We start from the raw sequence: 23,429 nt of genomic DNA on the forward strand, positions 1-23,429 counted from the left end.
GGACTATCATCAGCCATCTTTTTGTAAGTTCTATGGTCGATACAACGACCTTGTCAGCAAATACAATCTAACACTGGGTCGCATGCTGACTGGCTTTTTTCATACTATTTGTTAGACCATGATTAATCACCTAATTGTTTACGGACTTTTCCAGGTTTTTCCCCGATTACGTCAAAGAACACACGGCGGGAGTGACCGGTCAGAAGTGAATGCTCACTCCTCCTAGGCACCTGATCCTTCCTCTATCTTTTTGAGGTGCGTGTTGCTCTTCTTTGAATTTGTATTTCGTTTTATGGAATTATGAGAAGGTTGACGGTTTGTTATTGTCATTTTTTCATAGAAGAAACAAATGTTTAGCTTCAACTTATACGATACGTATAGGTTGAAGGTTAAAGTTGATGGTTGCGTTACATGTAGATAGAATTGTACATGTTTGAGTCGATTTTTTTGGTTATATGTAGGTAGAATACATCCAGGTTTAAGTTGATGTCTGCGTTACATGACGGTATAACACATACAGGTGAGTGTTGATTTCTTTTAATTGCATGTACTTAAAAGCATACATATTTTAGTTGAAGTTTTCTGTTACATGTACGTATAATATATTCAGGTTTAGGTTGATTTATAGGTCACATGTAGGTAGATTACATACAGGTCAAGGTTGATTTATACGTCACATTAAGGTATACTACAATCAGGTTTAAGTTGATTTATAGCTTACATGTAGGTAGATAACATTCAGGTTTGAGTTGATTTATTCGGTACATGTAGGTAAATTACATTCAGATTTAGGTGATTAGGGTGGTATCATGTAGGTAGATTACATACAGGGTTAGGTTAATTTACACGTCAGATGTAGGTAGAATACATTCTGGTTTAGGTTGATTTATAGGTAACATGTAGGTAGATTACATACAGGTTTATGCTTATTTATAGGTTACATGAAGGTATATTACATACAGGTTTTGGTTGATTTATAGGTTACATGTAGGTAAATTACATTCAGATTTAGGTGATTAGGGTGGTACAGTGTATCATGTAGGTGGAACACATTCAGGTTTAGGTTGATTTAAAGGTTACATGTAGGTAGATTACATACAGGTTTATGCTTATTTATAGGTTACATGTACTAAATTACATACAGGTTTAGGTTGATTTACACGTCACATGTAGGTAGAATACATTCTGGTTTAGGTTGATTTATAGGTAACATGTAGGTAGATTACATACAGGTTTATGCTTATTTATAGGTTACATGAAGGTAGATTACATACAGGTTTTGGTTGATTTATAGGTTACATGCAGGTAGATTACATTCAGGTGTAAATTGATGTATAGGTTACATGTAGGTTGATCACTTTGAGGTTTAGGTTGATTTATACGTTGTATGAAGGTAGATTACATACAGGTTTATGTTATTTTGTACGTTACATGTAGGTAGAATACATTCAGTTTTATGTTCATTAATACGTTACACGTACGTAGAATACATTCATATTTATGTTAATTTATACGTTACATGTAGGTAGAATACATTCAGTTTTAGGTTAATTTCTACGTTACATGTTTGAAAAGTCCTTACATTCGATTAACATTGATTAATTGGTTACATGTATGTAGATATCATTCAAGTCTATGTTGATTTATAGGTTACATTCAGGTTTAGATTGATTTATAGGTTACATGTAGGTATAATACATACAGGTTTAGGGTGATTTAAATGTTACATGTAGGTAGATTACATACAGGTTCTGGTTGATTTATAAGTTATATGTAGCTAGATTACATACAGGTTTAGGATGATTTATAGGTTACATGGAAGAAGATTACATACAGGTTTAGGTTGATTTAAATGTTACATGTAGGTAGATAACATGCACATACAGATGTAAATTGATGTAGACAACATGTACATACAGATGTAAATTGATGTATAGGTTACAAGTAGGTTGATTACATTCAGGTTTAGGTTGATTTATACGTTCAATGATGGTAGAGAACATACAGGTTTAGGTTTATTTATAGGTTAAAGGTTGGTAGATTACATTCAGGTTTAGGTTGATTTATAAGTTACATGTAGGTAAATTACATACAGGTTTTATTTGATTAGTAAGTCACATGTAGGTAGATAACATACAGGTTTAGGTTGATTTATAAGTTACATGTAGGTAAATTACATACATGTTTAGGTTGATTTATAAGTTACATGTAGGTCAATTACATACAGGTTTTGGTTGATTAGTAAGTCACATGTGGGTAGATTACATACAGGTTTACATTGATTTATAAATTACATGTAGGTAGATTACATTCAGGTTTAGGTTCTATATATAGGTTACATATAGGTAGAATACATACAGGTTTAGGTTGATAAAAAGGTTACATGTAGGTAGATTACATACAGGTTTTGGTTGATTAATAAGATACTTGTAGGTAGATTATATACAGGTTTAAGATGATTTATAAGGTTACATGTAGGTATATTACATTCAGGGTTAGGATGATTAAAATGTTACATGTAGGTAGATAACATGTACATACAGATGTTAATTGATGTATAGGTTACATGTAGGTTGATTACATTCAGGTTTAAGTTGATTTATATGTTACATGTAGGTAGATTACATGTAAATACAGATGTAAATTGATGTATAGGATACAGGTAGGTTGATTAGATTCAGGTTTAGGTTAATTAATACGATGTATGGAGGTAGATTACATACAGCTTTAGGTCGATCTATAGGTTACATGGAGGTAGATTACATACAGGTTTTGGCTGATTTTTAAGTTACATATAGATAGACTGCATACAGGTTTATGTTGATATATAGGTTACATGTATGTAGATTATACTCAGGTTAAGGTTGAGTTATAAGTCGCATGTAGGTAGATTACATACATGTTTTGGTTGATTTATAGATCACATGAGGTAGATTACATACCGGTTTAGGTTGATTAATAAGTTACATGAAGGTAAATTACATACAGGTTTAGGTTGATTTATAAGTTACATGTAGGTCGATTAAATACAGGTTTATGTTGATTTATCAGTTACATGTAGGTAGATTACATACTGGTTTATGTTGATTTATAAGTTACATGAATGAAAAGTCCTTACATTCGATAAGCATTGATTTATTGGTTACATGTATGTATATATCATTAAGGTTTAGGTTGATTTATAGGTAACATTCAGGTTAAGGTTGATTTATAGGTTACATTCGGGTTAAGGTTGATTTATAGGTTACATATAGGTAGAATACCTAAAGGTTTAGGTTGATATAAAGATTACATGTAGGTAGATTACATACAGGTTTTGGTTGATTTATAAGTTACATGTATGTGTATGACATACAGGTTTATGTTGATTTATAGGTTACATGTATGTAGATTACATCCAGGTTTAGGTTGATTTTTAAGTCGCATATAGGTAGATTACATACAGGTTTAGGTTGATTTATAGGTTACATGTAGGTAGATTACATACAGGTTTAGGATGATTTATAAGGTTACATGTAGGTAGATTACATAAAGGTTTTGGTTGATTTATAGGTCACATGAGGTAGATTACATATGGGTTTAGGTTGATATATAAGTTACATGTAGGTATATTACATACAGGTCTAATTTGATTTATAGATTACATGTAGGTAGATTACATACAGGTCTAGGCTGATTTATAGGTTACATGTAGGTAGATTACATACAAGTTTTAGTTTCATTTTAAGTTATATGTTGGTAGATTTCATACAGGTTTATGTTGATTTATAAGTTACATGTAGGTAGATTATATACAGGTTTTGGTTGATTTATAGGTTACATGGATGTAGATTACATACACGTTTATTTTGATTTATAGGTTACATATAGGTAGATTACATACAGGTTTATGTTGATGTAGTAGTTACATGTAGGTAGATTACATATAGGTTTATGTTGACTTACAGGTTACATGTTGGTAGATTACATACATGTTTATGTTGATGTATGGGTTACATATAGGTAGAGTACATACAGGTGTAGGTTGGTTTTTGTTACAGCATACACTTTGGTCGTCGTCCGTTGTGATACATTGATGACCAGGATCTGGACATTGACCATTGTCATCACATAGTCCGTGGGAACGTTGGTTGTGTGGACACAATCTCTCTACATAGAATAATGGGTTATAAAGATCGGGGTTTATTGCATTTTGTCCCATAATTTATCACATTTTAATTCATAGTTTGCTTTCCGCGTTTCAGTAAGTTTTTACGTTTCCTTGATCACTACACATGATGTAAATACGCTACTGTTGAATGTGTGCCCGGTGACTTGTTTTTCAGAAATGTTTTGATTGCAGTACTGTAAACCAAGTTTTAATCGCGGCGATTTTATTTCGCGATCAACTGCCGATAAACTTGTTCGCGACGACTAATGTTCGCGACCAAGCCTTATTCAGAACTGTATTGTTTTAAAAAAATAGACAATGCATTGGTTCGCGGTGAGGAATATTCGCAACGACAAGACTCTCGCTAACTTCGCGAAAAATTCTCGCACGCGAATAAAGTTGGTTTACAGAATATTGTATTATGAAATTAACTTTCTGTATTATACTTCAATTTAGAAAATTAATAAACTTGTCAAATACTTAATGTCAAATATTACCTTTAGCCTGGCAGCAGTTTCCGTCAACACACTCATAGCCCTTTTGGCAAAAAGGTTGTTTAGACGCACATTTTCCAGAAGGATTACCAATTTCACAGACATCAGGTTTAGTCTGGAAACAGATTTACAGCCAGTATTTACAATAAACACAGCTTAAATATATTTGGAAAGAATATATATTTCAAAGTTGTTTCCCTTACCTGAGCAGCACAAACTAGTGTCCCAATGATAATCAAGATCTTCATGCTTTGACTTTGAATTATCTCCAAAAATCACAAACTTGGAAAAAATGGAAAGTACACATAATTAACACGTGTACATCTACTTTGTTATTGAACTAGGGACATAATAATTTATAATGCACGTTTGATACGCAGATTTCTAATAGCTGTAAAAAAGAGGTACATAAAGGATAAAAATTAAAAGTGGGTTTTAAAATATTTTTGTCTTTTTAATGTACGAACTCCCTTTTTAATTGTGTAAGAATCACGTAAAGTATTTTTCTATTAAATCACTAAAACAAATGTTTAATTCATAAATGAATAAACAGAATTAGAAATTTGCTTAGATAAGCTCCGTATATGAAATTGTTTTAGATGATCTAGCGATCATCTGTTAGGATCTACTTTCTGTTCAAAATTAAAATATCTTAAAACTATTCCCGATCCAACCATATATTTTCATCGTATTTATATGCTCAGTTTTTTTCCTACTACACATATATCAAATAATTATTAGCCTTGAAACCTGACAACTGTTATTTGAATTAAAAGGTTAACAGTCACAGATACTTTAGTTTAGTATATCAGCAATACAAATGGGGTGGGGGATATAAAAATAAAGATCAACACTCATTAGCATAACTCGAACAAAACTTAAATTACGTCGATTAACTAATATAACTGAACTTACATGTATTTAAATGAAAGTGTACTTACATGTACTTTATTTTTTAATAAAGCGTACAAATGTATAAAAAAAAATGCATTAAAGAAATGCCCCAAAAAACAGTTCACTGATTTTTTTTTAACTTAGACTTAACAAATAATGTTAAGTATAAAAGTTTTGAAGTCAAAACTCTTTCCGATGCAAAATCACACTACTCAACGCAGTAAGGAAAATATAACTGAATTTCTTATTACTTAATGACAGAAAACCATAACTTTTTGCAACCAAACCCGTATTTTCATATAATTAATACACCTAATGAAATATCAATTTGATTGGTAATAATAACTGCTTGTAAGAGGAAGAAAAACATTACTTACCAGATTAGAAGTAAACCCTTGATATTTTGCTGGGCGTATCAAACAACAATTTATATTGTTACATGCCAAGAAATAGGTGGGACCACAAAAAACAAATACACCAATGAAAATCTCACAACACTTCTTATTCTAATTATATTGACTTTCAGCTCAAAGGGAATAATCAACATTCGTTGATAGGTTTAATTAAAAATTCAGTTCAGTTCCTATACTTATGATCAAGTAATGCTTCATTTTGCTAAACAGAAGATTTTTATTTATTTATCTATTTTCTTTTTTTTTGCGTTGGAATTTTAATTTTTAAGTACGTTATGATAAACATTATCATATAAAAGTATCAGCGTATGCTTCTGTTGCAAAAATATTGTTAATTTGCTTGATAGTTTTTGTCTTTAAAAAACAAAATGTATATCGTATTTTTATTCAATAGAATATTTAAGGTTCATCGACACACTATAATGTTATTTGATGAATTAATAAAGAATCTCTTTTCAAATATTATTTCACAAAACAGAGACTGACATCGTTTATCCCTTAAATATATGGATAAGATTCAAAGAATAACATATAGTAACAGATATGAAGCACTTACTTGGCAAAAATATATGAAGATGTGAATTATCACCCTTCCTGTGTAAAACCATGCCTTGATCCCTCAATTTTCTTTTTATTGTGTTGTTATCTTTATACATTAAACTACAATTTAGCTCTTCTCAATATGTATATGTCTGTCAAGAAGAGCATAGCTTTTTTGTGATACCTAATTATTATTAGTCAAGTTTATTAACCGAGTAAAGTGGATTTCCGATATATAATCCGTTTATTCATTCGATGAAATGATGAAGGATACCATCGTCGCACTAATACTTCATCCCCATCGCATTATCGCACTATCGACCCAAACATCGATGGTTTAATGGCGTGCTGGTGAACTTCACGGCTTTATTCGGATTCTATACATAACCTCTTGTTCATGTTCTTTATGTACATGTACTCCCAAAACTTGACTTATATTCATAGTATATTCATGAAAAAGTAATGTGTGTAGTTTTTAAGATATTACTTTTTTAATTTATATATATACATTGACAGTATTCAGTTGATTTACCCATTGTTTTTAGATATAATCTACATATAATTCCTAGAAATCATTTCTACAACAAAACGTGGTATATGTGACAATTCTTTATGACGGAGAACAATAAATAAAATATCAGAAATGGGCAAGAAGGGACAATAAGGAGAAAAAACAGATGGTGTTTAATGTTCCAAACATTAAATTATAGCTTTCCATGAAAAATAATATCGATAATAATTGCAATTTCTCAAAAGTACATTTTTTATGTAAACAGTCAGTCTTTTAGTTATGGCTTTCTTAATGACATTTGCATTGATTCCTGGTGTTTTTATTTCACTTGTTACTTTATCCTCTAAATATATTGTTAAGATTTAAAGAATAATACATAGTCACAGATATAGAGCACATACTTGCACAAATATATGAAGATGTGAATTATCACCCTTCCTGTTAAAAACCATGCCTCGATCATTCGATTTTCTTTTTATTGTTTTGTTATATTTATGTATTAAAGGACAATTTAGCTCTTCTAAATATGTTTATATCTAGCAAGAAGAGCACAGCTTATTATTTTATTATTATTATTAGGTTATTGATATAGAGTCAAGTTTATCAACCGAGTAAAGTAGATTTCTGATGTATAATCCGTTTATTCATTTACTACCTGTCGCCATTGTTTTCCCAATTGTGCATGTGCAGTACAGTCGGTAGCACGATGGTGCGATGAAATGATGAAGAATACCATCGCCAACGCACTGTCGCTCTAAAACTTCATCCTCATCGCATTATCGACCCAAAACATCGATGGGGTAATGATGTCCTGGTCAACTTCACGGATTTATCCGGATTCTATACATAACCTCTTGTTCATGTTCTTTATGTACTTTCAAAACTGGACTTATATTCATAAAAAAGTAATGTGTATAGTGTTTAAGATATTACTTTTATAACTTTCATATATAGATTATACATTAAACATGTGTTTTTAATTATAATTCATATATATATATATATATATATATATATATATATATATATATATATATATATATATATATACATTGACAGTATTCAGTTGATTTTCCCATTTTTTTTTTTTTTTTTTTTAGATAAAATCTACATATAACTCATAGAAATCATATGCTTTTCTACAACAAAACGTGGTATATGTGACAATTCTTTATGACGGAGAACAGTAAATAAAATGACATACATTGGCACGAAGGGGCATTAAGGAGAAACAACAGATGGTGTTTAATGTTCCAAACATTAAATTATAGCTTTCCATGAAAAATAATATCGATAATAATTACAATTTCTCAAAAATCGTTTTTTTATATATATAAAAAGTCACAGTCTTTTGGTTATTGCTTTATTTATGACATTTGCATTGATTCCTGGTGTTTTTATTTTACTTGTTACTTCCCTCTCTCTCTCTCTCTCTGTCTCTCTCTGTCTCTCTGACGATGTTTTCTCTAGATATGAGGACTGCTCTCCCTCATGCTACTTGGTGTCACCCGAGCAGTGCTCACAGTGCTTGCAACCCTGGGAACGCTAGCATCCACTAGAGGATGCCCAGTGTCTACAGTCCCTTGACCCCCAGATTATTGCGAGCTCACTCCTGCCTCGGCCGACAGGTTATCTTTTGCATTATCTCTAGGGCTAGCCCCCTAAGGACCCTGACATCCCCACCAACAGTTGTGTAATCTGGGCTAGCTGAGACTTTATAGTTTCCACCCGTGCTGCAACTCCAACACACCTTGCCCCCCCCCCCCCCAGGATGAATGACCATCTTTAAGTTCTCCTTAAAGATAGCTAAAAGGTAACTTTAAGACGATCTTTAAGCCACCTTTAAGCTATGTGTGTTTATTAAAGGTGACTTAAAGAAAGCGTAAAGTTACCTTTTAGCTATATTTAAGCCACCTTTAAAAACAACTTATAGGTCTTTAATGTCCAAACTTCTTTAAGCCACCTTTAAGTCACCTTTAAGCCATTAAAATGTCTTAAGGATTACGTTTACTCAGGGGCGAAAAAAAATTCACTAATAGGAACGAAAAACTACTTATTGTTCATTGTAGCCCCACTATTGTGGTGCTATTTTTCACTTTCAAGTAACAAGGTCAATTACCTACTTTTTCTGCAAGTGACCTTTAAATGTTTTTTTTAAAAATTGTCAAAATTTGTCAAAATTGTCCACCATTTTCAAGGTTTTCTTTATTTTTTAATTATTAAAAATAATAAAACAATTTGTAGGTTGGGAAATGATAAAATACGAAAAGCTTTACTAATTTTATATTTGAATAAATCGATATAAGCTCATATTTTAAGTTTAATTTAGTCCGAATTTCCTCTATCAATTTCCAAAATTGTACCCATTTTTGATCGATTTATACAAAAATCTGACTAATAGGAGCTCCAAAACCATTGATTGCCTAAAACAGTTTTTATTGTCTGTATTATGTTGTCATTAACATTATATAAGGTCAATAATAAAAATTTTGAGATATTTTATCTTGAATCGATTTTATGTATTTTAAAGATTTTTCCAATCGCGTGCCAGCCAGTGATGTAAATTTATAGACGAGTAAATACAACCATAAATTATGTAAAATGATATGAAAAACACATAAAAACTTCACTTTTACAATTACACTGCAACAGAAAGTTTTTAAGAGAAAATAAGAAAATGAAAAATTTAGTCCGAATTTCCTCTGTTTCAATTTAAATCTACCTTTGTCGGAGCATATCTTCCTCAAATAAACAGATCATGGATGCCAATATCGATATTTGTTAATAACGTTGTTATTTTGTGTTTTTTAAACAACTTTGGACTTCAGATATTGAACTTTGTAAAAATATTTTTTTTTAAATCTTAGACCCTGAGTAAACGTAATCCTTAATTCAAAATGTCAATTAACTCAATATGTCAATTAACTCAATATGTGCTTAATTTACCAACAAACGAATAATTAGTCCCCTACCGGTTTCAGCGGAGGGGACTATAGTCCGTCTGTCCGTCCGTCTGTCGGTCTGTCCGTCCGTCTGTCTGTCTGCCCGTCCGTCTGTCTGTCCCACTTCAGTTTTCCATTGTTTTTTTTTCTGCATGCGTTTGACGAATGATGTGAAACTTGCTGAGCAGCTTCAAAATATCAAACAGCAGACCAAGTTTATACTTTTGTAGCGTCTTGTCAACACAATTTCCAGAAAAATAATTTTTTTTACTCCAAATTTTTTAATGATCGGGTTCGTTATCGGGCTCGGTGTGTACTAAATGAACGAGGACATTATGTGGTCAGTAAAATAATAAATAATATCGTGCATCATTTGTATTATTACATTGATTTTTTCTAATAACAAACAAGTTCTGTAAAATGGTGTCAAGTATTGTGTAAATTTTAACGGCAGGGTTTTATCATTATTATTATTACAATCGGGTTCGTAATCGGGTTTGGGCTGTTGAATAATAGACTAGACTTCTTTGTTTGCTTTGCTTCAAATATGTACTTTTTTAATGGATTTTTGAGATTGTTTGCTGTTTATTAAAATCATTTTTTTTAATTTCATACTTTACAATTACTACATTTATGTTAGGGGATATTTAATATACAGGGTCTCAAACTTTTGCCATTCTCAATCAAAGGGGTTACCGGTAGGGGACGTGTATTGCTTATGCAATACTCTCAGAATGCTTGTTTTATGACATAAAAGGTATTAAAAACGGTTTTTGTCCTAGAAAATATAATGAACAAAAAATTTAAAACGCCCAATACGAGGATTGAACCCGGGGCCCTTCGGTTACTGCCATCACCTCACTCCCTCCGCGCTATGACGACTTCTATCTTTGAGACAGTTTTTATGTCATTATAATAATAAATTAGTGGCTATTAAATCAATGCAGTGAGTGTGTATTTTTTACTTGAACAGATTTTTACTTCCATTCAGTTTGTAACAATCAATTATATCTAATTTATGAGTTACATGCATGCAGGTATTTAGAATGAAAAAACCCAGCAGGCATACAACGTTGTACCAACGTTAAAAATATGTTGATTATGGTTGACGACCTTGAACAACAGTTTTCAACGTCAGTATGACGTCTTGTACTCTGATATATATCGACTAAAACATAACATAAAAATATTATCTGATTGTATTGTTTTTGTAATAAATATAAGCATTTTCCTTGTGCATGCGATCATCGACCTTTGTACTTCCAAGTCTTTAAAACAATGTCATTTTTAATAACATACATTAACATATATAACCCAATAGACCTAGGTTTAATTTTAAATATATAAAACGCATACTCAACTTGTAAATTGTCAGTGAGGGTGTGTTTTTAAGCCATTAGCGAAAAACCTCGCCCCAATCTGCACTGCTTGAAACTAGCTGACCAATTAGTATCAAATTACTGGAGCAAACTCTAACAAAGAAATAGAGTCCAGCTGTGGAGAGGGAGAACACTTTTTGAATTTGAATGTGTGAAGCAACACATCGACCACTGAGGCAAAATGATTTGGATTTTATCATCGCAACAGTGAAGTAAGTTGTCATTTCTTCAAATTTTTAATAAAATTGATTCATGTAAAAAAAAATGTGAAGGAAACTCGTGCATTATTGCATTGATCACACAATGTATGTACATGTGTTCCTTATAATTTGCTTGGTTGTAATACAATGTTTGGACTGATAAAAGGAGTTGCACACATTTTGCATTCTTTTTTGGAAGATATACGTGTATTGAAGCTAAATTGGAGTACCATGATTATATCTCAGGAAACTCAATTGAAGAGAGCGAAGGAAGACAAATGAATTATTGTTTAGCAGAAATGATGACTGTGATTCGAACAAACTTTTGATATGTATATCTGTTTTATGGTGAACTTGGTGCTTCTTATTGACTAATTAGGAACTATTGTGAGGAAATCCAATCCCTAAATAGATAAATAGAGTATTATCTAAAGTTTGGTGACTTGTTGTGTATGAAACAATTTGATATGTTGTATAATCATTTAAACTCCTTGGGTATATATTTCAGAAGCCATCTCTATACGAAGAGTTAAATGACGAAATTTCAACCATATTTCAACCAAACAACCAAATTTAGACATTGAATAAAAGTCAGAAGACATGGAATCAACGTTGAAACAACGTCAGAATTCTTTTTTCTTTTCTTTGTTGATAATTTTATTTTTTTTATCATTAAATACAACATATATATAAACTACATTTTATTAATCAAAATATAATAGAGGCGATAACAATGAAAGTATTAGCATTGACAAAAGTAATCTTAAAACATGTACTGGTAACAATATAAAATACTTAACTCAGGTCGTATGCATACATCTTTATAAAATGATAAACATTTTTTTGAGTTGTCAACTTTGTATAGTGCTTTGAAAAAGGATAGTAGTGGTAGTAATAACTATATTTTTAATAATATTTTACTCTACTTCGAGTTTTGGCTTTTGCATTTTGTCTATTTTACTGATATATGAACTTACATATTACTATTTCGATGACCCAGATTGATACATAGTAGGCAATTAAAAAAAGGAAAGGGCACCGTTAAGCGGAGCACCCCCTCGCGACATGAAACATTTTGATGTAAGGGTTTTCTTTTTATCTTGCCCATAAGCTAAAGGAGACGCACACACATACACACAGCAGCAATATGATGTCCCCTTGTAACAAGTTGCATGAGGGGATAAAAAATCTAACATCCAAATTGTTATGTATTGTAGCAATCAGAAAATCAAAAAAGATTGTGATATCCCAAACATCACAACATGTGACGAGTCTGAGGAGTCTTCAGGTGATGAGGTTCCACTGGGGAAAAGGATTCGATGAACTCGATAAACTGACCTCGATCATAAGAAGATGCTCCATGAACTGACCTCGATCCATTGATGTTGCATAATAGTAGCTAGGAAGACGGCTTGACTTATAAAGAAGGTTACGTTTTAATGCTACCTCAATAGCAAGTTATGATGGTATTCAATGTTCTCAGTCGCATTTAATTATTTAAATACAACTCTTTCTTTGTATCCGTGTTAATGCTCTTTGAAGAGCCCTACTCAGTATTCTGAAGAAGAAGAAGAAGAAGGAAGAAGAAGATACATTAACATTTAATAATTACGTTTAAATATTGTTACGGGGTTCGTTTTGCTTGAAGTAAAACAAGTTTTTGTGTTTATGGATTTATTGGAAGTCTATCAATTTGAAGACAGCAAAAATGCGTCAGCACAGGATTGAATCAAATGTAAAAAATAAAAATAAAATTAACTAGAACTGTCCTTATGGGACTAATACCCCCGCAGGGCTCATTATAAATGGGGCAACCTTTAAATATCGAGGCACATTAAAATTTGATGATCTATATTTGTAATATTGATTGGAATGCACCAGTATTTAAAGTTTGTATGTTTGCTCTACAAAAATGAACAATCTCAATAATAGCAAGATTTGTAATATGTTTGTGAGCATTATTAAATTTGGTGCTTCATTTTCTTTAGTTATGTCAATATGTCAAAAATCATGAGTTTCACAATTTAATTATAAACACAAAAAATGAGACAGTATAGTTCAGTGAAAACAATTACATAATCTGAAATAGTTTTGAACACATAAAATTAAGTACATAAATTTTAAATAAAGTTTTGAATGAAATTACTACCTACTGTGGCAAGAATGGACATTAAGTTTCATACTGTTTACACCTATAACAGTTAGGGTTGGTGCATTTAGAAATGTTAATGCATTTTAATCTAACTTGAAAAGCTTCATTGGTAAAATTGAGTCCAGGGAACAGCAAGTGAGAGAAACATATGGTCTGTGTAGTATTTAGGTATGACGTCAAAGAGGGGGGTGAACAAAATGTTTGTAAATATATTGTCAAGATGTCCTCCTTGTCTGTGAGTTGGCTCCGATACACAGGGACGGAATCCATAGTATTTCATAAGATTCTGGAGGTGTTTGGCAGAGGTAGTATTCAATGACAGATCAATGTTAAAATCTCCAAGCAGAAAAGAAGGAAGACCTTGAGGACAATGAGATAAAATAACTTCCAGATCTTCAAGAAACTTTGTAACTGTCATTGTTCTTCTAGGGTTGTGATACAACAGCACTGCACATATCCTGAGTGAAGGATCTTGTTTTGGTGCCAGTAAAAGAATGCTGTGTTCCGTTCTGACTTCTACTTTAAAGTATTTCAAAAGATGCAGATTGTGATGAATATAAGATAACAATCCATCATTTCTGTGTTGTTGATTGCTGTCTGCCCTGAGTTGACTGTAGTCTCTTGTGACTGAAATCTCATCTGTTGATCTTAACCATGTTTCAACAAGGCATGTGATGTGTGAGGACATTGTAAGGCAATCTTTGTTAAAAGATTTTTCATGGGGCAGGAAAGAGTTAATGTTCAAACAATGAATGATGAAAAATGAATCCATAGTAACAGCTAGTGCAGTTGTTTGTAGCTGGCATGGCTGGAAAGGTGAGGACTCTTTCATTCTCCTGATTTCTTCTAAAGCTTTTGTGTTTACTTTAACTTTATTTGATGTAACATCGCCCAACATGAGCAATCCTTTAAGTTCCTTTGTTCTGCTTACTGCTGTGTAGAATTGTCCTGCATGAAAAGTTCCTTTACAGGACACAACCGCTGATCCTCTGTTTTTCCCTGTTCCTTATGAATGGTTACTGCCCATGCCAGACATAAAGGAAACTGGGTTCTCTTTGCTGTTACTTTTGAATGTTTTCCGAAACGAATCTGTGTTTCAACTTGAGGGATTGGTGTTGAAATTTCATCTCCCAAAATTCTTGAAGATTGTAATCTGTTTCTTTTTCCAACTCTCTCATCATTAAATTTCACAAAGATGTATTTTGGCTTGAATGTATCCCTGTCTTGATCATCTGCTGGTTGTGGATAAAACCCAGTTACAACCCCAGATGCAGAGTTTACTAGTCCATCCTGAACATCTAAATTTTTTGTCAGCATCACTTTGGCACCAACAGCAATTGAAATTGTTTTAGCAAGACCACCAGCCATTTCTTTCAGATTTGTTGTTTCCACCAAAACAGTTTCACCATCTTTTTTAGAGTCTTCTGCAGTAAAGGTGAACTTGGATGTTTGTATAGACTCTAATCTCTGCATGTTGTGTTGATATACATCTTTGTTGTATGCAAAGATGTGTGTCACATCTTTTGGATAGTCTTCATAACTTTCATTAATTGCTCTTTGTTGGAGTACCTTAATGTCCTCATCAGTATGAGTCCCAGACCTGATCCTATTTAACAGTAAAGCAAAAGTACTATCATTCTTTTGTCGTTGAATTTCATGTAGTTCGGCAATCTGAAAATGTTGCCATAAAGATCCATAAATAGCAGCCATCTCATCAGATGGACATGAAAATACTGGCTTCTGAGCAACAGGTGGCAACTGTAACAGGTCTCCAACTGCTAAAATAGATATCCCCCCAAATGGTTGGTGATTTCCCATTACATCACATAATCTGCGATGCACCGTAAGAAGCATATCTGACCCAACCATAGATATCTCATCAATGATTAAAACGTTGATGTTTCCAATGGATTCCTTTAACGAAGCAAGTCTTTCTCCTGACAAAGGTATGTAGTCATCACTGCTCTTCACGTTCACTGGGAGGAGAAATGCAGCATGAAGTGTGTACCCAGAGATATTATAGGCAGCTGCTCCGGTAGGTGCACATACCATCACATGCATATCTTGTACTTGATTGTTTCGTTGAAAAAAATGATTTATTGTTTGCACAATCGCTCTGACGAGGTGACTTTTTCCTACTCCAGCCCCACCCGTTAGAAAAATATGAAAGGGATCTGGTGTTCTGCATTTGTGTGACAACAACATCTTTGTGCACCAATGAACAATAAAATCATGAACTTGTGATTGTAGTGTGTTTAGTGAAAGCAAATGGTTATACCATTCAAATTTTGTCATTCTTTCATTGGAAAACTCAACTTCATATGGAACTAGTCCCAGGTCATGATTTACAGATGAACTGCTGTTATGATCAAATACATTGCTAATTGTTGGTACTTCAGTGGTTCCTGTGCGTCTATCCTCACACTGCATTTGTTCTACTTGAGGAGCAAAAATGTTCCAACATTCCTCTGCAATTCCAAATTCTTCTATGTTTTCTACAGCACGTTGAATTTCGCTGGAATGATATTCATATGATTTTCTGTTTTCTTCAATTAGTTCTTTATTTGCATTATAAGTTTCTTCATAGGAACTGTAACATAGATCATTCTTTTCATCTCTCCAAGGACAATACAAAAGTAACTGGGAATGATAGGGCTGTGAAGGTTGCTTCTTCTCAGACCACTGATGGTACCTTATAATTGCTGGAGTACCTCTCTGACTCATTACACCAAAGCCTCCCTGAAGCTGAATTTTTTTTTCGTCACTTTTATCTAGTGTTTTGTTGGACGACTTTTTGTACTTTGAGACAAACTCTCCAAGTGTCATCTCAGAAAGCTTACTAGGTCGAGCTGCATAGTACTCCAGTATACCTGTCTAAAAACAAATATACTTTTTAATTATGATAACATTTAAAACACAATGTAAAAAATTTGATCAATACTGCATCAAAATGGTTTTATCAACAGATATATATTACATACCATGAAAACATCTGCATCATCATCTTCCAACATCTGAAGAAGTTTTAGGGGCTTGAAAAGTCGTGTTCTTTGCTCTGGGAGATCTGTTGGTACAACGAGAATCTGCCGTGATCCTTGCACAAGCGGTAAGAATTTCTTTGCAACACTTTTCATGGACGTTTTAGGGCCTAAGTGTTCTCCAGATGCACTAACTGCCTTGAGTATATCTCCAAGTGTCTTCTCTGGTTTTGATACAGATGATGCCACATACATAACACAAGCATATGTATTTGTCACAAATTGTACATCTAGGTTGGCCTGCCAAGCCAACATGAGATGTCTGTTGTAATTATTGATATTCACTTCAGCTGGAGTTCTTTTTAAAAGTACAGCAGGTTGACCATTCTTTGTTGAAATCCAAATCAAGGCTTTCTCATACAAAGTTTCACTAACAGATGCTCTCTGAAGAAGTTCATCCAAAGAAATTTTCTCATCAGGCTTGAGCTTTGCCAACTCTTCTTGAACAGCTGTTAATACTGCTGAGTATTGTTCTTGCACAGAAGCTGGTGGAGGCTCACTTGGAGGTTTGGCAACAATAGTCTGCTTCAGAGGGGGCCGAAGAAAATGAAATCTGCATTTCTGCCCATGCTTTTTGCAAGCCACAGAGTGGGTATGCTTCTGAACAGTACAAAGAAGTCTGTGCAAGTGATCATCATTCTCCGGAAGTTCACAGGATATGTGATCCTCTGTGAACATTTTCACTTCTTGCAAACTGTTATTCTCAATGGATGGTGCATTGTCTACCCATGCCACCATGTGCACATGTGGTGAACCGCGCTGTTGAAATTCAATTCGGTATTTATAATCTGTAATGTTTCCCAATGGATTCAGCTGTTTATTTAGCAGAATGTATTTAAGAAAAAGCTGAACTCTGTTGTCAAAGTGCCTAGCTGCAGTAACTGGATTAGATCTTAAGAAGTCACATCGTTCTTCCCATGACAGATTTTCAATGTCTTCATCTGAAAGGTCCTTCCCCTGCTGCTGAGCAAGAACTTTGATTGTGTCAGTCCACTTCAGATCTGCAGCAGATAAAGTTAGAAACCACGTGCATGGACCAAGCTGTCTTATCATTCCAAGCAAATCATAAAACATCTTATTGAAATATGCTGGAGATCCACGAACCTTTTGTAGAAAATGAATACCCATATCACCTCGCACAAAATTGTTCAATTTTTCTCTTACATCTCTGGCCGTGATTTCTGTTTGTCTACCTTTCCTTAAAGCAATTGAAACGCAACTTTTGACATCTTCTGCTTCACAGCGATATTGGGCATAAAAAATATACTCTATACTCTTGGCAAATCTCCCATCTGCATTGAGAAGCCTGGACTGGAAGTATTTCTTTATTGAAATCTTTTTTTCTCTTGACATTGTATATCCAAACATTCCAGTTGGAAAAAGATGTGGAAAACTAAGTTGCTCTGAGAACTTATCATCATCAAAACCTTTTGGTTTCTTTCCTTCTCCTGGTGCTATTGAGAGTATGACATCCAAAGTCAGTTAAAGTGCCCCAAAACCAGTTTTCGTTGTCACAAGCGATTTTTGAAAACAAAATTCTCCATCTTTAATTGTTAAGGGGATTAAATTTAATATCTAGGTATGACTGACTTATGAATTAAGATATTACGATGTATTAATCCCATTTACTGTACTAAAATAAAGAATTTATAAGCCAAATTTGATCAAAACCAAATGTCACAAACGAGAGTGGTCGTATTTAGGTACAAAAAAATAATCTAAAAGCACCAATATAGGAAGCAAAGTGATGAATATTATTATGATCAGGGGATAGACTTTACATTTTTTGTTTATAATTTTCTCCCTGTTGGCCGAAGAAAAAAATACAATCCAAAATTTGAGTGTCCCATTTAATGCTGTGAATTACGTTACGATTTTCTTGCATCAATAATGAAATTGTAATAGGCGTTTACCGTGAGGTTAAATGGATAAAACTGATCACAAAGTTACAAAGATATGAAAAAAATTATGACTCACTAACAAAAGATACCATTTTTGAAAAAAGAATAACAAATTTCGAAAAATTTCCATATTTACATTAAATTGTGAATTACGTTACGCAATCTTGCAAACAGTTCCTGAATGCTACAAACTTCAACTATCGAGACTGATGTACACACCGATGCCTATCATTGTTACTACATACACAATGCTTCTAACTGCCACAGTTTTATTTCGTATTCTGATTAAAAGTCAAGACTGTGAACTACGTTACAGTGAATTACGTTATGACCGATTTACTTTATATTGTAAAATAATCCTAAAGGGGGGCAAAATCACCATGAATCTTTATTCATTGACACCGCTTAACATACACGCACTTGTAGAAAGAAAGTTTACATGCGGTAACCATTTTGACTACTACAGTTCTGTACGCAATCGTCAGAAGTGTGATTATGCTTATTTGTGACTGAAGAAAACTTTTTGGTTTTTAATGATGTTATTGGAATTTTATATTGAGAATGAAGAATAAAGGTTTAACTTTGATATCATAAATATGAAACATTGATTCGTTTGGTGTTTAAACGAGGTATAAGTCTATATTAGAGTGTAACGTAATTTACAACAGTGTAACGTAATTCACGAACAAACATAACTACTGTTTTAATTTAATATAATGACTAGAATGAAATATGCAAAGCTTTAAAAGAAATCCTGGGAACAAAAAAGACCAAAGGTTAGAGAAAACTATCGCAAAAAAGAGGTTATTATGATGTTATTTCATGGGGTGGGGGAGGGGGGGGGGGTGTGAGTTGTAATAGCCGTGCAGATCATGTTTTTGGGACGCAAGTTTCAAAAACGTCAATTTGGTACCATGTGGCTTGCAAAGAGTGGGTAACTTGTTGTATGAGCTCTGTTCCTTGGCAAGGCAGTGAGGGTAACACCCCTACCAACAGTTTTACAGAAAGCAAGCACTGGAACATATAATTATATTGTTGGTGATTAGGTGAACGCAAGTATCAAGTAGATGCGTGCATGTTGCCACCATGTACGATGGTTTATAGTACACTGTATGTTGAAATAATTATCGAATAAGACCAGGGATATCATATCACATTTATGATAGGTGGGGAAAAGTCCTTTAAATGCCCGAACAGACAGACAAAACTTGGATTCCTAGTACAGAGAAATAGTGATATTCTTTGCTCTTTGAACGACCCAGTATAGCAGGAAGAGACTAGAAATATGCTTAAATTTTCTGAAATATATGAAGAAAAGTTCAAAGTTTGTGTGATTAACTATTAAAATCCCTTCAATAAGTTAACTTTATTTACTTTTTATTTTTATTTCCATATTGACTCTTACAACTTCGTTTGTGAATTACGTTACGTTGCTTGTTTTATTCTACAGACTTATTTTGAAATATAATTCATTGCCCATTCCCATCAAATTAATATGGACACAAGAAAATATTGCTTTATTATCTGTAAGTAAGTAGTTATTATGTTCTTTAAGAACATGCAGCTTTTGAATTTCCCTGATATTTAACAAGATATGTGAAATGTGCCATAATCTGATTTGAAACAATCATAACACTTTGGAGATATATTTTATCATTTGCATAGGTATTGCAATATATTTTTTTATTTCCCATAGTTTCATTTGTAAAAATACTGCTGTTTAATCATAAAAAAACGTATTGATTTGCACTTTAAAGAACTAATGTGAATTACGTTACAAAGAAGACCAAAAAAAAAATGTCTAAAAAAAATATTTCCTCTGAGTTTCAACATAACAAAAACTTAAAAATCTCTTCGTAAAAGGTATACAAATGAAAGCAGATGCATAATTCTCTGTTGAATTTAGTATGTAAGTTTTAAAAAAGAATAAATAAAATAAGTTTCTTATAAGACAACATTTTTTTACTTTTTACCTTACAGATACTATGTAGTAAATGGACTATTTTAGAATTGATAGTCAATTTTCCATTGAACTATGGTTTTTAATTGGATAGTTACTCTATCTGCATCAAGTATTATTACTTAAAACACTATTTTGAATGCTACAATAAAAATTTATTTTACATTTTGTATAGTATTCCATGAAGTTACGTAATTCACTTCTAAAATTACACTGGGTTTGTTAAATATGTCTGAAAAATATAATATCTGATTTTCCAGAGCTCATATATGTGTTTTCTGGTCATTCAGATATTGCTCTATCAAAATTTATACATTTCTTGCGATATCTGTTCTGAGCCGTTTTTTGAAAATTTTTGGGGCACTTTAACTGACTTTGGATGATGATGTTGTCTTCAGAGCTTAAATCTTTTGGTTGAATGCATGTATTGTATGGAATACCACTTAGACGGCTTCTTTCGTTTTCTTCTTCATTCTCATCATAGTCATATTCTGCTGTAGATGTTGAAGGGTGTGTGACAGGAGTGGTTAGTGGTATAACATTCACAGGAGACGATTCTTGTGATGATTTTTCCAATGGAGATGAGAGAGAATCCCACAATTCAGGTGAGTCAAGGGAGCTATTTTGCGTCCACTCAGGATCCACGGTAATGTCACTATACAAAGGATTTATTGACCGCAAAGTATGCAATGCATGAAGTACCCTCTGAGGTTGAATATTTTGCAAGAACACATGTCCTCTGTAATGTAGTTTTCTTTTTAATTTGACCATTATCATTGATGCTGAGGATGGAACTCGAGGTAAAACAGACACAGTTTGCTCTGGTTCTACAGGGATATTTACGACACAACCATGTACTGACTTCTGCTTTCCTCTTGGCAATGCTAATAACTTCATAAACGGAATTCTTTTGGCAACAAACGATACTTCTAAAGCATTTAGATCTTTCAGAACCTGAGGAGTGTCATCTAGTTGTAGATTGTTGCACACAGCTAATGATGGAAGTTCATTTTTCTTCAGAAATCTCTTACAGAATGAACAAATATATTCATTCATATCAAAAGAAATTTTGCTGGTTCTACATTTAGAGAGGAGATCTTCATCAGTGTTTGAAAATTCGTCTTCATTAAAAAGAGAGAGAGATGATCTATATGAAAGTCTATGACAACATGTACAAGTGAAAACAGGCCCTTCTTGAATCCTAGATAAAAAAGTTTCAACAGCCACATCTGCATTAAACTGACAGTTGCGATGATGGTATCGTTGAGGGGTCTCCCTTGCATTTTCATGGTCTTTTATCCCTGGCTGATCCCTATAACTTTTCCTGCGTTCTTTGTCCTGTTTAGCCTCTGTTTCTCTGTACAATGGGTCATTTCTTTTTTGTATTTTACATGGTGTTTCTCTTGCATTTTCATTGTCTTTTATCCCTTGCTGATCCCTGTAATTTTTCCTGCGTTCTTTATCCTGTTGAGCCTCTGTTTCTCTGTAGGATGGGTTTTTTCTTTTTAGCTTTTTACATGGTGTTTCTCCAGCATTTTCTAAATTCTTCTTACTGGGCTGCTTTCTGTATTTTTTTCTACGTTCTTTGTCCTTTTTGGCTTCATCATACCTTTTCCAGGGATTACTTCTTTCAATTCTTTTTCTTTCCCTATTTTCGATCTGTTCTCTTTTTGCATACAAAGGATCATTTCTTCTCTTCAATATATATCTTTGCTTTTGTTCTTTTCTCTTTCTTTGGTCTTCAAAATACTTGTGAACTTGTTCTCCTATTCTGCAATTACAATTGTTTCTTAACATGTACATCTATTCAAAAATAGTAATCAGTGAACTTTCAAATTTAAAAAATTTATCAGAGGAAATGAAGATATTTTTTTTATCCATATAATTGTGCCTTGTGTATAATTTTAGACTAAAAATTAGGAAAAATATTTTTTATAGAGGTTATTTTTTCCATACACAATGAACTTTTTTTTCAATAATTGGAAAGTTTTGCAGAAAATAATTGTAAAGCAAAAAAAAAAAATTTGAGTTACTGCCCTTTTCTTAGAATCAATTATAGTTTCAGTGTTTAGTGGAGGTTCCTGATACGCACCCATCATCCAATTGAAATGAAGTTTCTGCACAATCTACAGATGTAGACTCTGCAGTGATGATTTCTTCTGGGACTCTACTATCAGTGCTAATATAAAAAAATATATATATTCATTATGATACACATACTTTTACATGCATTATATGATTCAGTATAGTGAAGAGAAAAAACAAACCTACTTAATTAGTTTATGTACCTTTTATGATTGACTGGTTTGATGTTGGCAAATGATGACACACTGCAGCATTTGATATCCGGTTTTTCATTTCTATGAGTATGAAAAAGACAATAATTATTAATTATATATATTTCTTAAATAACTATCACTTAAAGTATACAATGAATGCGGTGGTTTAAAAAGGAAATGTTTTCAACCTTTTTATCTGTTTTTTCTGTCTCTCTAATTGACGTTTTTTTCGTTCATTTGGTTTCTTCTTAGGTAGCATTATCTAGATCCCACCAGATTATCTGAAATTATGTTTTATAAAATTTAAAACATTTCAAATACAACCTCATTAAATTAATTGGCACCCACATCAAGTTTGATATTGTGATTAACTCTATAACATCTACTGTTACAGTAACTTTTTATTACTTCCTGACAATACTGTCATTATGAACTTTATAGTTATTTTGAAATAAGTCTGTTTGCTCATGCATTTAATTAAATTACTCTATAGATATAATCATTGACAACAATTTGATAAAGCAAAGCTGTAAAAGTCATAATTGTACTGTAATTACTTGTAAAGAGATACAGCAA

General features: G+C 32.8%; 2 protein-coding genes across 2 annotated transcripts; both read right to left on the reverse strand.

Moving 5' to 3' along the window:
- Positions 1–3,872: 3,872 nt before the first annotated feature.
- On the reverse strand, positions 3,873–4,917 carry LOC128172780 (uncharacterized). Its single transcript, XM_052838529.1, has 3 exons — positions 4,848–4,917; positions 4,648–4,759; positions 3,873–4,149 (listed from the first exon to the last, which is right to left on the reverse strand). The coding sequence occupies exons 1-3, from the start codon at positions 4,890–4,892 to the stop codon at positions 3,932–3,934; spliced, it is 375 nt and encodes a 124-aa protein (XP_052694489.1). The 5' UTR covers positions 4,893–4,917; the 3' UTR covers positions 3,873–3,931.
- Positions 4,918–14,602: 9,685 nt separating this feature from the next.
- Positions 14,603–23,167, reverse strand: LOC128174635 (uncharacterized). Its single transcript, XM_052840143.1, has 6 exons — positions 23,042–23,167; positions 22,863–22,934; positions 22,667–22,753; positions 20,949–22,345; positions 16,657–17,714; positions 14,603–16,549 (listed from the first exon to the last, which is right to left on the reverse strand). The coding sequence occupies exons 1-6, from the start codon at positions 23,110–23,112 to the stop codon at positions 14,603–14,605; spliced, it is 4,632 nt and encodes a 1,543-aa protein (XP_052696103.1). The 5' UTR covers positions 23,113–23,167.
- Between the last annotated feature and the right edge of the window lie 262 nt (positions 23,168–23,429).

This window comes from Crassostrea angulata, chromosome 2 (genome assembly GCF_025612915.1).
Source record: "Crassostrea angulata isolate pt1a10 chromosome 2, ASM2561291v2, whole genome shotgun sequence".
NCBI classification, from domain to species: Eukaryota; Metazoa; Mollusca; class Bivalvia; order Ostreida; family Ostreidae; genus Magallana; species Magallana angulata.

Bases quoted from the DNA above. Each gene is read 5' to 3' on its own strand.
- LOC128172780 (XM_052838529.1), bottom strand. From the start codon at position 4,892: ATGAAGATCTTGATTATCATTGGGACACTAGTTTGTGCTGCTCAG. The intron at 4,760-4,847 runs GTAAGGGAAACA...ATCTGTTTCCAG, and splicing joins CACTAGTTTGTGCTGCTCAG to ACTAAACCTGATGTCTGTGA. The intron at 4,150-4,647 runs GTAATATTTGAC...TATTCTATGTAG, and splicing joins AAACTGCTGCCAGGCTAAAG to AGAGATTGTGTCCACACAAC.
- LOC128174635 (XM_052840143.1), bottom strand. From the start codon at position 23,112: ATGCTACCTAAGAAGAAACCAAATGAACGAAAAAAACGTCAATTAGAG. The intron at 22,754-22,862 runs GTACATAAACTA...TTTTTATATTAG, and splicing joins AAACCAGTCAATCATAAAAG to CACTGATAGTAGAGTCCCAG. The intron at 17,715-20,948 runs GTCAGTTAAAGT...TATCTGCTGCAG, and splicing joins AGACAACATCATCATCCAAA to ATCTGAAGTGGACTGACACA.